The following is a 17,798-nucleotide window of genomic DNA, read 5'->3' as shown; positions in this document are numbered from 1 at the left end:
TGATTGTTGCAGAAGAAGCCCAACTCGATGAACCTCTGGCTGCTTCTGAAGAAATGGGCCGCAACCTGGCCCGTCTCAGAGAACGGGCCACTCAGGCCGAAGCTAGTGCTATTGCGGCGAACCTCCGCGTGGAGGTGTTTGGTTCCAATTTTGCTGCAGAAGCAAAACTTGGAAACTGGACCTGTAAGAGGTCCAGCAGTTTTTTCGGCCCAACCACTATATGAAAAGCTCTGAAAATTTATCAGGGTGATCTACACTCATAGTGGAACATTTCTTATGAAGACGTCATGGTCAAAAACGGAGTGCTTGATGGAGATAAAATTGAAGGAATTTCCTTGTCTAGAAAGGCTTGGAAACTGGACCTGTAAGAGGTCCAGCAGCGTTTTCGGCCCAACCACAATATGAAAAGCTCTGAAAATTTATCAGGGTGATCTACACTCATAGTGGAACATTTCTTATGAAGAAGTCATGGTCAAAAACTGAGTGCTTGATGGAGATAAAAATTGAAGGATAAGGGAGCAGAAAATGACTCAAACCTAACATTCCATTAAGTGTTTAAGTGCTCAAACCTAACATTCCATTAAGTGTTTAAGTGCTCAAACCTAACCCATTATGATTTGTTTTTAAGGCCAAATAGTGTTGCTTGGTAGCCTATAAATAGAGGCTACAACATAGAACAAGACACTCATTCATACATCAAAACATCTCTAAGATGATCTAAGTTCTCTCTAGAGCAAACCTCTCTAAGAGCAACTCCTTTCCTTCTCTTTCTCTTATAGGTGATCACACTCTAAGTCCTAGTCTCCTCAAGAGCCGACTATCAGTGCCACCAAACCCTCTGTCAAAGCGCTTCGGTCCTAGTCTCCTCGGGAGCCGACTGTAGTACCGCGACCACAACGGTTACGGAACCAGCCAAGCAAGGGTAACGCCCTAGCAACCCAGCCAAGCTAAAGTCACGCTTTAGCAAGTACTTCTCTCTACTTCCCGGTGATTTCGCTCTGCTTAACCTACAACGTTGAGTATCGACTTGGTGACACAAGACAAAGTCCTCCAGCACGAGGCACAAAGAATCCTGCGACGAGGTTGGTGCTCTCCTCGTCTACAGTCGCTCAAAAGAAGTCAGGTCAAGGGACACCCCCAACGACCGCACCCGAACGGTGCTGGCACGCCCACGCAAGAAAAGAGACTGTTGACCAGCTCAAGAAAAACTGGAGCCAAACATTTTGGCACGCCCAGTGGGACAACATCAGAAGAGTCTTTTCTCTTGAAGCACATTCAACCACCGGGCTTCAAAACAAACATTTTGGCACACCCAGTGGGACTACATCAGAAGTTTTTCTCTTGAAGCACATTCAACCACCGGGCTTCAAAACAAACATTTGGCACGCCCAGTGGGACCACACTAGAGTCTTTTTGTGTTCGCCATCATTGGGATGCCAGGGGAAAATCTTTACCAAAAGAAATTCCTAAAGTGACAAGATGGCCAATGTTGCCACCATTGGCAATATTGACATTGATGACGAGTTCGAACCACTCATCATTCCACCAGATGCTAGCCTAGATGAGAGGCTTCGCATCCTTACAGTGCATAGTGAAAATTATGGGAAGCATCTGGCAGCTTCGATCGCGAAAAGGGAACAACGAATTCGCGAGTTGGAGCAGCGAATGAATCAGAATGCTCAGAAAGCTAAAGAGCAGTCACAAAAGCTTTTCTCGAGCAGAGACAAACAGACTGCCCAACCTGCCTCAAACATAACATCTGAGTTCACAACCTTGCGCAAGGAGGGTTCCATCTTGGCTACCCAAGTCGGTTCACAAACACAAGGCGAATTGGAACGTCAAGAACCTGCTCGCGAAGAGGTCGTTTATGAGACTAACTTGCCTATAGGTGGCAATCAACCTAAGGGTCTCACTGGTGAGTCACAGCCTTACACAGAGGCTGTGCATGGAAAAGGTCATCAACAAGATTGTTCTTCAGACAATACAATTGTCTCTGAACAAATATCTGATTTCTCCACTGATCAAGCCAAATACATGGCTACTGATCAGATGCATGGGGGGCAAGATATGGCCCATGATCATCCCTTTGATCAAAAGAAGCAAGTTCATGATCATTTTAATTGTGACTCTGCTACACGTCACACCATGTTCTGTGGCCAGCAAGTGGTCGTCTATAATGGCCAATCTGTGGCTAATCCTGAAGACACCATGTTCTATGACATGGTAGTTGGCGACAAAGCCGATCTTGGAACATCTTTGTACATACCTCCAACAATATGGAGTATTTACTACATCACCAAGCATAAGTAACACCCACTTTGGGACATCCACAAGGCATGGCAAGGCCCAACCGAGACATGCATCATGTAGCCCTATGTTCAGGCTACGCGGCGGTATCCGGAAGTCACAAATCCGCCACCGGGAAGCCACCTTCCCGCCCTTGCCAAGATGTCACCACAAAATAGCTTTCTACATGCTTCTAAGCTTTCTATACTAAGAATTATGTGAAAACTTATCCCACATCGAAGAATAAGTATAGGAAGGGCATTCCTTCATCTATAAGAGGAATGCCCCCCTCCCACAATTAGGACATTCCATTACATACTTTGTAATCTTGTTAGGCCGCAAGGCTCGACACACTAGTATAGCTTTCAAGTGGACGTAGTCTCCCGCTCATGCGGAGGCGAACCACTATACTTCTTGTGTTTCTCTCTCTCTCTCTCTTTACTTATCGTTAATTAGATCCCCAACGGATCAAAGCATTAACATTGGCGCCGTCTGTGGGAAGCCAACAATTGGCTTCGTCACCTTCCATGAGCTAAGTCTGCTTAGCGGAGCTTGAAGAAATTCCTTCCTTCTTTGAGTTTATGTTTGAATTAATGTTTCTTGGCGGCAACTAGAGCAGAGTGTGCAGAAATTTGCACCTTGCAGGCTGGTCAACACGTGGTCAACGCCCAGCGGCGTTAGTCAACGCCCAAGAAGTGGTCAACTTGCAGAAACTGCTCAAAACACCAGCATGTGGGGCGGTCAATGCTTGGTCAACGCCCGACGGGGTCGGTCAACGCCCGGCGGAGTCGGTCAAACGCCCGTCAGGGTCCGGTCAACGTCTGGTCAACGCCAGTCAAGGTCGGTCAACGCCCAACCCATAAAAGTCAACGCTGGCTACAAAAAAAATCTGGGCGGCCAAAATTTTCTTTGGACACCCAGAAATCTTCTCTGGGCACCCATGTCATGCGCGCCAAAGGCTTCTCCTCCGCTGCAACTGCAGCTCCGCTGGCCTGCCATGCTTGATGCACTCCGCTGCACACGCGCACTCCGCAACGCAGACTTCGCAGCGCGCACTTCGCAGGCGCACCACAGCTCCGCTCCGCCCTGCTGCAGCCCCACAAGGAGAAACCGCTAGGCTAGGCTCCGCCGGCCTTCGTTGAGTTCCAGGACCGCCGCTACCCATCTCCGCCGGCACTGAGCCTCCGCCGCTAGCACACAACATTGCTGTTTCCGCCGGACTGAGATCTTCCGCCGGACTGCGATCTCCGCTGCACTTCGCTCCGCTGAGCTAGCTCTCCACCATGCTCCGCCGCACTCCCCCGCTGGGAATCACCGGCGGCACACCACCGCCCAGCTCACCGGCAACCGCTCCGCCAGCCACCACTAGCTCCAACCTCCGCTAGGCACCAGCAGAGGCTACCTCCACAGCTAGCCACAAGGATTCTCCGCTGACCGAGTCCTCATCCGCCGGAAAAGCATCCGCCGGCCAAAAGCTCCGCTCCGCTGATGAAACCCGCTCCGCTGGAGATTGCTCCGCCAACCTGCAACCAGTGGACTGCTCTGCTCTCGGTCGAGCGCCCTACACCGCTGGCCAGGCCTCCGCCGAGCTTCCACCGCTAGCATCCTCCGCTACCCGCCATCGACGGCCACAGCTCCGCTGAGTAGCACCCTCACCCTCCGCCAATCTGCAATCTGCAGTTGCAGCTGTCACCGGCGTAAAGCAACATCCAAATTTGATTTGGACCCCCAACTGACCGCCCATCCTCCCGCCTCTGGTCACCTGTCGCACCCAACGCTCACTTCTTCTGGTCATTCTGTATTTATAAGAACAAGGAGAAATCACTTGCAGCTCTCGCTCTGAGTGCTGGGTTCTTCGTCGATTCCACTTGCAGCAGAAACCAGCGAAATAAGATAAGTCTTGTGTTATTCAATATGCACGACACGTGCCTACTACTTGCATATAATTGCAGTAGAAGCCAGCAGAGACACCTAAAATTCAATCTCACGCCTATCCTTGTCTGCTATGCACATCACTACACACTCTTTATACATTGATATGATGCGCCACAGAGTTTAAAATGACTCATGGTAATAATATATATATATATGCTGCTTTATCGAACAAAGTTATATATTATATTCAATACCATGTATATCTCCATACATAATCATCTTAGTTCATCTAATTATATGTCGGTAGCTACTTTGTGGCAAATTAATTAGCTCATTGACACACAAACATACATGGATGTCCTTAATGCATGTGTAGCTCGCTTGGCTTATCTTGAGGTGCCGCCTAGGTGCTATGCAAACAATTATGTCCCAACTATAGTAACTTTGCTGCACATGCCTTTCTAGTACTTGTAACTATATTCATAGGCATCTGTACTTATGTCTACACAACGTCCCTTATCTCAAAAGCATGTTTAAAACTTCATGGTATATATGCTCTCATCATCCATTAATGCTGAGATAACATACTCTTTGACTAGCACATGTCATGCCGCAATACCTTCTGCTTAGTGACGTTCTAAAACATATACATGTGTGCACTTTTCAAACTGCCTGGAGCAAACCGGCCCATCCGGCTCGGTTAGCTAAATATGTTGCAAATTCGTACATATTTAACTGGGGCATGTGTACAAAGTAAGTGAACGCATTTTATGCATGGTGTGACCACACTTGGCATCTTACAATATATATTAATTACTAATTATTTATTTCATCTTATGTTAAAGGGGCGTAATCACCGATCACCACCTCAAGTGACGAAATCATCAACCCCCTATTAAGATGCTTCGCCGGAGCATTGGACCGTCATGCTCGGCCAACTCCGCTCGCCTCCAAATCGGCATACGATAAGTAAACTACATCTTATCTCTTACGCTCTTTCAATTAGAGCTATTGCCATGTCTATACATGTCTCCATGACCCTTAAGCATGTCTACGACATGTTCTTGGCCACTTTACTACTTGTACATGCTTGCTCTATGTGTTTGTCATTTTTTCATGCAAATACATACTGTACACATCCACGGTCTACGACCAAAACCGCCATGCGGTCAGGCAACGCCTCATAATAGCCATTGATCCGGCAGCAAGGGACTAGTTAACACAGCCTACGGCAGCCATTGATCCGGCAGTTAACCCCGACGCTTGGGTACCAAAGATTGGGATCGCTTCCCAACACCCTCTGCTCCGTGCAGCTCCCCCTCAACAAACATGGCTGGGGAGTCGGGGACTCTCTAGCGGGCCTAGCAGGGGCCCAACCCTTGAGCTTCCGCTCACGAGCTTCCCGCTCATGCCTTCCCGGCACCCCCTTGAGCTTCCGCTCACGAGCTTCCCGCTCATGCCTTCCCGGCACCCCCTTGAGCTTCCGCTCACGAGCTTCCCGCTCATGCCTTCCCGGCACCCCTTGAGCTTCCGCTCACGAGCTTCCCGCTCATGCCTTCCCGGCATCCCATTGAGCTTCCGCTCATCCCCCTTGAGCTTCCCGCTCACGCCTTCCCGGCATTCTACTCGACACACCACACGTTAATGGAACATGGAATTCTTCTACCATTTGTCGCTCCCGACAAATTGAATTCTTTTCGCGTTCCATTAATACAAGCGACAACCAAACAAACGCTTACCTTCGCAGCGCTCATACAACGTGCATTTCTCATATGCAATCCATATGCTCACACGACCATCCGCGCTCTCGGGCTTGTACGTCATAATCGATCGTCCTCGACGCCATTCGCGTGTATACATCAACATGTATCACGCACCTCATACGTTTATATATGCCAACGCATATCCATACAATTCACATTTGTTGCTCCATGCAACGCGCATTCTACGTATGCCTGCTTTTTTGTTTTTTTTTTTTTTTTTTTTTTTGTGCAGGTTAACGAGTCCCTTCTTGCTTACGGAGTTCGGGGACTTGTAGGGGCCCCGTGCCGCCCGGTTACTTATGCTTGACGACTTCGTGGTTATAACTCCCCAACCAAGAAGCTACTCTTACTTGGGGACTTCGGGGACTTGTACATACCTCCAACAATATGGAGTATTTACTACATCACCAAGCATAAGTAACACCCACTTTGGGACATCCACAAGGCATGACAAGGCCCAACCGAGACATGCATCATGTAGCCCTATGTTCAGGCTACGCGACGGTATCCGGAAGTCACAAATCCGCCACCGGGAAGCCACCTTCCCGCCCTTGCCAAGATGTCACCACAAAATAGCTTTCTACATGCTTCTAAGCTTTCTATACTAAGAATTATGTGAAAACTTATCCCACATCGAAGAATAAGTATAGGAAGGGCATTCCTTCATCTATAAGAGGAATGCCCCCCTCCCACAATTAGGACATTCCATTACATACTTTGTAATCTTGTTAGGCCGCAAGGCTCGACACACTAGTATAGCTTTCAAGTGGACGTAGTCTCCCGCTCATGCGGAGGCGAACCACTATACTTCTTGTGTTTCTCTCTCTCTCTCTCTTTACTTATCGTTAATTAGATCCCCAACGGATCAAAGCATTAACAATCTTCATCTCCAAAAGTGCAATTGAAGATCATGTTTCGCCAACCAACAAAGATACTTGGGGGGCAAGATTACTCCTCCTACAAGCTAAATTTCTTCCAATTTTGGCACGCGAAGTATCTTTGTTGCTTTCCTTCAAGCTCTCACAAGGGGGGTTTTCATGCTATAAATTTTTACGCATCTGAGCTTGGAGTGAAGCATAGATGGCCTCCCCCGTGGCCTTCTGGAGGTTAGCCAAACATAGTATTGCTAACTTCTTTCTTTGTTTTAAATTTCCTGTCAATTTTCAGTTTTCACTTTTATTTTCGTCATTTGTGAATCATAACGGAATAGGTAAAGTCTCTTTTGTTAATATTGGCCTAAACTCCTTATTGGTGCCTAATTCAGGTCCCTTAAGGTTAAGGGAGGCTTTTATTAACACTTGTTGAACTGTCTTCACACTTATGACATTTCTCATCTTAGTAAGTATAGCCTATGTGAAATGGTGTCTAGAAAGGGGACAACGTTCATGACAGGTTCTTGAATCTAGAAGTGCGTGCAAATGGGCCTAAACCACTATGTGGGAGTAGCTCATGCCAAAATGGATTCTGCCTCTCTTGTTCGCCCTCCCCCTCCTGGCCATTTCAGTAAGGTTGCCCAAAGGATTTGAAAGAAAATTTGTGTCTAGGCGACTATACTTGGGCCGCATGTCTAAACCTTGATTCACATTGTCTTATTGAATTCAGCTACTTATCAAAAAAAAAAAATAATAATAAAATAAAATACAAAAAGAGTTTCAAATTTGTGCGTCGCGGAGGATGCAAAAAATTGTATTCTTGCCTAACAGTGGCTTGAACTTGCTAATATACTTAAGAGGCCATTGGTTTTGGTCTGGGCACATATACAAGAGGCATTTAATATGCCTAGTATGGTATTAGCAGTGGAGGAGGTCAAATCAATATTTTTGCCAATAATTATGGCGAAAGCTGGGTTGCTAATTGTTGGCAGCGAAGTGGCTTTAATTACATGGCCTCGCGAAGGAAGACTGGCGATTAATATATGTATGCTCACTATTCATATATATATAATTAAGAGGGAGAGAGGCCACTGTTCAAGTAATTTCAATCAAGCCAATAAAAGTGGCTTTGGAGCAACGATGTTATAAGAGCAGTGCTAATTCAAGACCTCTTCAGTCAAGATGAAGACCTTTGACTTCGAGGTCTGGGGGGCAATGTTTGGACCCAAAATGAGCATTTTTGCCTGACAAGGCACGTCTTGGAGAAATTGAGCCAAAGTCAGTGGCTCAAGCTATATATTGTCGACAAGTTCGAAAATATATATGTGAGCCACTGATATTGGCTCAATTTCTCCAAGACACGCTTTGTCAAACCAAAAATGCTCATTTTGGGTCCAAACAGAGGCCACGTTATTAGATCAATTGCGAGAAAAGACAGGCACAACAAGATCTACACGTCCAAGGGCCCAAGAGACAGGAGGTCCGGCTTTCAGCTCAGTCTGCCATAGAGTTCTATGATGTTCAAGACCGTCTTGGCTTTGATAGACCAAGCAAGGCCATTGACTAGCTCATTCACAAGGCCAAGGCCGCCATTGAAGCTCTCGAAGATTCTTCTACTACACACCAGTCTCAGCATCACCAAGGAGGCAATGCCGAGCCAGAAACCGTCAAAACTCATCAGCCTTTGCCAAAGGCCCTTTGGATGAGAGCACTATGAAAAGAGTTCTGCGCAAAATTTTTGTATGGCTAAAATTAGCCCAACTCTCCGAGGATTCCTGGCTACGTCCCTGCGGATGACACTAGCAACCTAAATCAAATTTGTATGTAAGCTTTTCCGTCATGTTACTAGCCCGGAACATATTTGAATTCCTTGCCGAGGTTTTGTTTGTGACCTTGTTACGGAAGCCTTGTCGCTTGTCAGATGTCACCGGGCGAGACTGACTCCATGCATGCTTTTGGGTTCACCTCTGTCGTTTCACATACCTCAAATTTGGGACATGTGCATGACGATATCTCAAATAGTTTGATTTTTCAGACGTACGTCAATGTACTGTCCATAGTCTGACGTGTTTTATCATTCTTACTAGTAGTTCTGTTATGTGGAATGATGAGCCTCCGGATTTTCTCCCTATATGATCCTCTTTCTAAAGCTGCCATATTAGTTGTTGACGATTAGATACATTCATGGAGACTGGGGACATAACAAATATATACGCACCTTTAAGAAATAGGGTCCAGTATTTGTTGCGTGCAAAATATTTCAGGGAGCACACTATTTGAGTTTAGAATCAGAGGTTGATTAATCAATTTTCTCTACTTCATCTTCTTCGATCTTTTTTCCTTCCCTGAGAAGAAAGTCAATGCACGTATGTAGGACGTCAAATTAATGTGATGAGAGAGTTGAAAAATCAATATTACAAAGAGATTATAACATGCAAGATCTCTCATCACATCTACCTAATCTATCCTTTTTACATATTATACTTATACATGTCCATCTAGCTGTTGCAGAACTTGTTAGCATCATCGATCCTATTTTTATTTAGCTGATCGCAATTAACCCCGCCTAACTGCCCCACCACATTGGTTTTTTTAACCCTAAATGACATAATTGCAACACAATTTACATATAAAACTCCATATAATCTTCCACGCAAACCAGTGTCAATATCGGTGTGATCCGTTGAATATAATTTTTTTTCTCTCGGGTCTAGTACCTACATGCTCTTTTGAACCACTAATTTGTCTCTACCCTAATGAATTACAGCGATAAAGTAGGTCAATTTATCATTGAAACTGCTCTTGTCTATATCTCTAAGTACAGAAAACATAAACCTCCAGCCTGAGTTTGTTTAGTTAGTAGGCTTCTTCTATGTAGTTACTTTTAATCTTATTTAATCCTAATTAAATGTCACATATATAAATTGTGTGTAAAGTGTGATTGTAACCCTGTTTTTCTTTTTGATCGAATGTATGATGTGTACCCTTAAGTTGAATTTTCAATTATCGAGTGGTTAACTGCACCGGGTAAAGCTACCAAACTGAGGCAGACGCTCAAACTGAATAGTTATCTCTAATGAAGAGATTGTGTGAATTGCAAATATAACTAGAAAAGATTTAAAGGCTCAAAATTTGAGTACAGTCAAAGGCTCGAGTCACAATTATAGCACATATTTTATCGACAAAAATTTAACATTCAATTTTAATTCAGTTTTGCATTTTAATTGCAATACAACTTGTTTCTATTACATGTTAAAATTTTTTGTTAGATTTGAAAGTAGCTGAACCCTAATTTCTGGATCACAACTCAACTAGACTAACAACTTAAAACTGCTTCAACATGTATATGACGTGAATCTAGCAAATTGGGTATCCGCAATGCAGATAATCACGGATTGAAATCATATAATATGTGACACTAAACATTTTTGAACTCATAGAACATCCACTCTTGGCAGAGCCACTGTAATAATTTGATACATCTTATTATAATTCACAAGAGTACTTTACATACACAATGCACAAATTTGGTCTTTGATTCATATATAGTACAACCTTCTTTATTAGCTGGCCATTTTCCATGCATCATTTCTCTTCTCTTTGATCCACACAATTACACATGAATAAATAAAATTCAAAGAATAAATCAAGACATTGAAACCTTAATGTCGACCAACCTTTATTACAAACCTAATGAATGCAACGAACTCGATCACACGTTTATGAAAAATGCATGCATTGATCAATCAATTAATAACTTGGATGATGACCATAACCAGCACCACCGGCACCACCAGCCCCGACTATCTCGGGTTCATGAGGTGGTGGGCCCCCTCCTTCTCCCCCGTAACCTGCTCCTCCTCCGGCTGCAGCAGCACTTGCTTCGCCGCCGCCGTAAACACCTGTTGCTATGACTGTTTCATGGACTTCTTCTTCGGGTTCGCAAGGAACGGCTGCGGGAACCATCACTCTCTTCTTCTTCTTCTTGGCGAAGCAAAAGAGACCGACCAGAAGGAATGCGAGGAAGAATGCACCGCCTAGTGAGACACACACGGCGATGACAGTGGTGTGATTTTTCCCGCCGGGAGGTGGGGCCAGTTCATTGGAGGACGGTGGGATGCCTCCGAAAGGTGGAGGAGGAGCACCGTAGTATGTGGGAGGTGGAGGAAAATGTCCATTGTACCCTGGAGGTGGCGCACCCTTACTTGGCTTTGGTGGATATATTACTGACTTCGGTGGAGGAGCTCCCTTGCTTGGCTTTGGTGGATATGAAGATTTCGGTGGTGGAGCTCCCTTACTGGGCTTTGGTGGGTAAACGGACTTGGGTGGTGGTGCACCTTCACTGGGTTTTGGTGGGTATACGGACTTTGGTGGCGGCGCGCCCTTACTTGGCTTTGGTGGGTACGACTTGGGGGGTGGTGCGCCCTTACTTGGCTTTGGTGGATATACTGGTTTGGGTGGTGGAGCACCTTCACTGGGTTTTGGTGGGTATACGGACTTTGGAGGCGGCGCCTCATAGCTGGGTTTTGGTGGTGATGATTTTGGAGGGTAATGTGGTGGTGGGAGGGCAGTAGGTGGGGTGTGATGATAACCATGTGGTGGTGGAGCCGAGCCGTGAGGTGGTGGCAGTGCTGGAACTGATGGTGGTGAAGCTGGAGGAGTAGCCCAGGTTGGCGGTGGACAGTCATGGTGATGTGGTGGTGATGCAGTAGGTGGTGGAGGCTTTGGGTAGTCATGGTGGTGTGGTGGTGAAGCAGTGGGTGGTGGAGGTTTAGGGTAGTCGTGGTGGTGTGGTGGTGAAGCAGTGGGTGGCGGAGGTTTAGGGTAATCATGGTGGTGAGGTGGTGAAGGAGAAGGTGGCGGAGGTTTAGGATAGTCATGGTGATGCGGTGGCGGAGGAGATGGTGATGGAGGAGGTGGTGATGGTTTAGGGTAGTGATGATGATGATGATGATGATGTGGTGGCGGTGGAGGTGATGGAGATGGTGGCTTAGGATAGTCATGGTGATGAGGTGGTGGAGGAGGAGATGACAGAGGCGGTGGCTTGGGATAGTCATGGTGATGGGGAGGTGGTGGTGATGGTGATGGAGGAGGAGGTGGTTGCGCATTGTACTGTTTCGGGGGTGATTTTGGATGATGATGGTGATGATGGCCATGGCGATGAGGTGGTGGAGGTGGAGGTGGTGATGCAGTTACAGGGTTACATGGGGGCGGTGGAGACGGGGGTGGCGGAGCACAAGGGAGAGGTGGTGAAGGTGGTGGAGGAGAGTAGTAGGGATAGCTCATGGTTGCTACAGGGAGTTCTTTAGGTTGAAATTTACCCTTGGCCATGAACCAATCTCCCTCTCCTCAATGTTGCTCAAACTTAGAAAGATGGATAGAATGAATGGACAGACTCTATATTTGTAGTACTAGAAATTTAGGTGAATGAACTGGAGAAGCTAGAGAAAGCTTCCGAGTCGTACTTACCCACATATTTTTATCAAGTTTTTTTTTGGCAGTGACATAATAATTGAGATTAAGCAAGATTGAGTTGTCATTAATACTTAATCGAGATTTGATATTGAGAAGTGACTTTTCGAATGCAAAGGCCGCAGACACCGAAGCATGCAAAGTCTTTGTTCTTTGTTTCTCTATTTCTTTAGGGTTTAGTCCACACTGGAATGCTCAACTCCAAGGACCATCATTGGGTTGGTAATTCATTCTTTTATATATTTGGGCAGCCAAGCCGTTAGCAACTTTTTAAAATACTCACGTGGTGAAAATGAGCTGCATTATCCACTTTTGCAAGCTCATAATCGGGATTTAATTTTCATTTTTAGTGCTCTACTGCTGTTCTCTCTCTCTCTCTCTCTCTCTCTCTCTCTATATATATATATATATATATATAGAGACGCGAGCACACATACTTTTTGATGAATAACACATGCAAAAAAAAAAAAAGTCAAATTGTTGAAAAATTGAATTGAATATATATGTAATAACAAGTAGTGGCTAGCAAACCGTCCTTTATACTTTTCTATAATATAAAAAAAATTGGATTGTTTCGACAACATTTGTCATCTTTTGACGCTATCGCATCATATCTTGGCATACACATTCATCTTACTTAACAACCCCATGTGAGGTTTAAGGAGGTGTTGATCCTCATCATGTAATTCTTACATTCCAAATTCTTCATCATACACACTTGTGTAATTAACTTCATGAAGAGTTTATATTGGAAACCCAAAACATCGATGTGGTTTCCTATTGTGTCATAAATTTGGGATGATAAAAATGAAGATCACTCACCAAAGTTGCTACTAAATCTTAGCTAGATTTAGGCATACTGTGTGGTGCGATGTAGTCTTGTAGATATTCCTTACAAGTAGTAAAGTCAACTGCTGATCAACATTGAAGGGAAGGTAAAGAGGACAAAGGATCGGAGCAATCGGCTGTGTTAGGTATCTATATATTGTAATGACAAGGTTTGTCCTCATCTTATTTCTACTATGGTTTCCAAATATTTTATTAGGAGTATAGTCTTGTAGATCATTTTTAATTTAAGGAGATGAAGAAAATCGAACCCGAATTGGTTTTTACTACTCTTTCGTTTTATTTTCAACTTGCTTCTTGAGTTGAAGACATACTAAATGTAAGAAAAAGACGAAATTATAAGTTTTTGATACCATATCTTGAGTTTTGAACATATTTACGTACATTTATAAGATTGAGAGTCAACCGTGTAGATTGATGCAAAATAGAATAGTTAGAGATGCGCTCATCACCCGTGTTGAACAACATGCTAGAAACATCTTCACTATATTTTTGTTAAACCTCAAAATTAATAGTGCAACCTCTTAAAAACTTACATAGTCTCTAGCCTATATATGTAACTTGAAAATTAGAAAAAAAAATAATAGACCGTATATATTTAAGCTTATACTACCTTTGGAGTAAACTTAATATATATAAACCCTAATTCACGCATTCCACCTATAATTATATTAAAATAGTCCCTTCTATATATAATTAGAAGTTCTTAGCTCCATACTTACTCAAAAGATTAAGCAGCTAAGCTTCAATGAGTCAACAAGTATATGCATCATTGGACCCCGAAACCCTAATACTTAACGCAATGTTTCTTGATCCCAATCCAAGCATAATGCTGTGTTCATAGATGATATGCTAGTTAATTGCTCGATCAACGTGGCTGCATATGGAAAGTGTGTACATATTTATCATCGATCACATTACCATCATCATCATTGGAGTTTACTTTTCCAGGGAATGACAGAGACATATACTTATACCACTAATATATAACTCCAAGTAGGAGGTTTTGGACATTATGTATGTACGGGAATAACCAAGTTATGCTACTCAACAGCGACTTTTGGGACCTGCTTCAAATAAATTACATATAATTATCTACTTGATATTTGAATTTTCCTTCTACGGTTTGCTGTTCATGAATATTGAGGCCCTCTTTAGACGATGGCTTTGAATGCACTCTATATCCCTCAACACGCCAATTGACTCAATATATATATATATATATATATATATATATATATATATATATAGGCCTTCTTTGTTAAGGATATCCTTATCTTAGCATATAGAATAGATTTTCATATTTTGACAACTTTTCGATCACATATTCACATCTTAACCGTTCAGTTTTTAGGTCCTAATGTATAGATAACATCTGCAAATTTTCAGCTAAATTGATGATCGTTAAGGCATTCAAAACTGCAATTTACAATTATGAACACGAACGATTCCGGTTGAACAGATTCGGTTCGTTCATTGATTTAATCGAGTTCGATATCTTAACGATCATCAATTTAGCTGAAAATTTGCATAAGTGATCTATACATTAGGACCTAAAAACTGAACGGTTAAGATGTGAATATGTGATCGAAAAGTGGCCAAAATATGAAAATCGGTTCCTTAGCTAAGGTAAGGATATCCTTACCTGAGAAGGACTATATATATATATATATATACAGTTCCTATCTAGAGCGGAGCTCCGCTTTGAAATTAACTTGTGAAGTTCGAGTTTTGGGTCAGTTTTCGGTCGCATATCTACATCTCGACCGTTCAGTTTTTAGGTACTAGTGTATAGATCATCTCTGCAAATTTTCAGCCAAAATGATGATCGTTAAGGCTTTGATAACTGCCTTAAAGCTAGTACGGTTCAAGTTGACAGATTCAGTCAATCCATTAGTTTAAGCGAGTTAGATACCTTAACAATCATCAATTTGGCTGAAAATTTGCAGAGATGATCTATACACTAGTACCTAAAAACTGAACGGTCAAGATGTGGATATGCGACAGAAAAGTGACCCAAAACTCGAACTTCACAAGTTAATTTCAAAGCGGAGCTCCGCTCTGGATAAAATATATATATACAGATCCTATCCAGAGCGGAGCTCCGCTTTGAAAATTAACGTGTGAAGTTCGAGTTTTGGGTCACTTTTCGGTCGCACATCCACATCTCGACCGTTCAGTTTTTAGGTACTAGTGTATAGATCGTCTCTGCAAATTTTCAGCCAAAATGATGATCGTTAAGGCATTGATAACTGCCTTAAAGCTAGTACGGTTCAGGTTGACAGATTCAGTCCGTCCATTGGTTTAAGCGAGTTGGATACCTTAACGATCATCAATTTGGCTGAAAATTTGCAGAGATGATCTATACACTAGCACCTAAAAACTGAACGGTCGAGATGTGGATATGCGACCGAAAAGTGACCAAAAACTCGAACTTCACACGTTAAATTCAAAGCGGAGCTCCGCTCTGGATAAAATATGTATATATATATATATATACACACACACAGCGCTTCTCCGGTGCGGACGTCCGCACCGCACCTGAGCAAACTTATATATCAGCGCTTCTTCGGTGTGGACGTCCGCACTTTTTGCTTAGGTGCGGATTTCTGGTTTTGACCCACTTTCCGATCACATTTTCACATCTTAGCCGTTCAGTTTTTAGGTCATAATGTATAGATCATCTCTTCAAAATTTCAGCCAAATTGATGATCGTTAAGGCATTCAAAACTGCAATTTACAACAATTAACACGAACGGTTCCGGTTCGACAGATTCGGTTCGTTTGTTTAAATTGCAATTTTGGATGCCTTAACGATCATCAAATTGGCTAAAATTTTGCAGAGATGATCTCTACATTAGGATCTAAAAACTGAACGGCTAAGATGTAAAAATGTGATCGGAAAGTGGGTCAAAACTGGAAATCCGCACCTTTTTCTTCGGTGCAGATATCCGCACCTAAGCAAACTTATATATATATATATAGGGCCCTTGCACTATAGGATCATTTTTTTTTGACAATTTTAATGGATCCCACACTTTTTTTTTATCATATTTCGACATTTCGACCGTGCAGTTTTTAGGTCTTAATAAATAGATCATTTATGTAAATTTTCAGCCAATTAAATTGATAATCGTTAAGGTATCGAACTAGATTAAATCAATGGACGAACCGAATCTGTCCAATCTGAACCGTTCGTGTTCATAATTATAAATCACAGTTATGAATACCTTAATAATTATCAATTTTGCTGAATTTGCAGAGATGATCTACTCATATATACCTAAAAACTAAACGATTAAGATGTGAATATATGATCGAAAAGTTGGTATAATGAGGGATCCCTTAAAATGGTCAAGAAAAAAAAGGATCCCTCACTAGAAGGGCCCGTGTATGTGTATATATATAAGGCCCTTCTAGAGAGGGATCCCTTTTTTTGTCTTTTCTTGGGATAGGGCTTAGACTAACTTTTCAATCATATTTTGGCATCTCAACTATTCAGTTTTTAGGTTCTAACGTGTAGATCACTTCTGCAAATTTTCAGCTAAATTGATTATCGTTAAGGAATTTAAAATGGCAATTTAAGATTATAAGTATGAACGGTTCAAGTTTGACAGATTTGGTTCGTACATTGATTTAATCTAATTTGATACCTTAATGATCACCGATTTGGCTGAAAATTTGGAGAAATGATTTACACATCAGGACTAAAACTAAATGGTTGAGATACCGAAATGTAATCGAAAAGTTGGTCTAATGCCCTATCCCTAGAAAAGACAAAAAAAATGGAGCCCTTAGTGGAAGGGCATATATATATATATATAGACACACACACACAGACAGTCTTTATATGCTAATTATAAGGACCTCCTTAGATTTTAAAATCTAAGGATTTCCTTGAATAGACTCACTTTTCGATCGCATATCCACATCTCGACCGTTCAGTTTTTAGGTCCTAACGTATAGATCACTTATGCAAATTTTCAGCCAATTTGATGATGATCGTTAAGGTTTTGAACTAGATTAAATCAATGAGCGAACCGAATCTGTCCAACCTGAACCGTTCGCGTTCATAATTGTAAATCGCAGTTTTGAATGCCTTAATGATTATCAATTTGGCTGAAAAATTGCAAAGATGATCTACTCATATATACCTAAAAACTGAACGGTTAAGATGTGGATATGCGATTAAAAAAGTGAGTCTGTTAAAGGAAATTCTTAGATTTTAAAATCTAAGGAGGTCCTTAGCATAGAAAGACTGTGTGTATAGGGTTTCATGATAACTAATGGACAGAAAATAACAACAATGTAGTTATAAACCTAGTTTGGATCCTCATCATGTGTTCTTGATTATTTTCAACAATCTTGACTACCAGCAATTTTGAATAACAAAATTGTTAAGATTGTACAGTTATCATGATAATAATTGAAAGAAAATTAAAATTATTATGATGATTTTGATAATTAAACGCATTTAAATTCTTTATGATATATATAGAATGTTGTGATTATGATAAAGATTGGCATGATGATTTTCATATGAATTTATATATAGTGATTTCATATAGAATTTTGAGATTTGAGGATAATTCAGGTAGTTTGAGTGGTGTATTTAATAAAATGATAGAATAAGAAATCAAAAGGGTGTTGTATTAAGCAAGAGGTGTGTATTAAGTATTTAGGG

General features: G+C 42.3%; 1 protein-coding gene across 1 annotated transcript; it reads right to left on the bottom strand.

Annotated features, from left to right (window-relative positions):
• Nucleotides 1-10,546: 10,546 nt before the first annotated feature.
• Nucleotides 10,547-12,127, bottom strand: LOC133744247 (extensin-like). The gene has a single exon (XM_062172384.1). The coding sequence runs from the start codon at nt 12,125-12,127 to the stop codon at nt 10,547-10,549; it is 1,581 nt and encodes a 526-aa protein (XP_062028368.1).
• Nucleotides 12,128-17,798: the final 5,671 nt, after the last annotated feature.

Source organism: Rosa rugosa, chromosome 4 (genome assembly GCF_958449725.1).
Source record: "Rosa rugosa chromosome 4, drRosRugo1.1, whole genome shotgun sequence".
Taxonomy (NCBI): Eukaryota; Viridiplantae; Streptophyta; class Magnoliopsida; order Rosales; family Rosaceae; genus Rosa; species Rosa rugosa.
The sequence above is the reverse complement of the archived record's forward strand: the minus strand, read 5'-3'. Positions and strand labels throughout refer to the sequence as shown.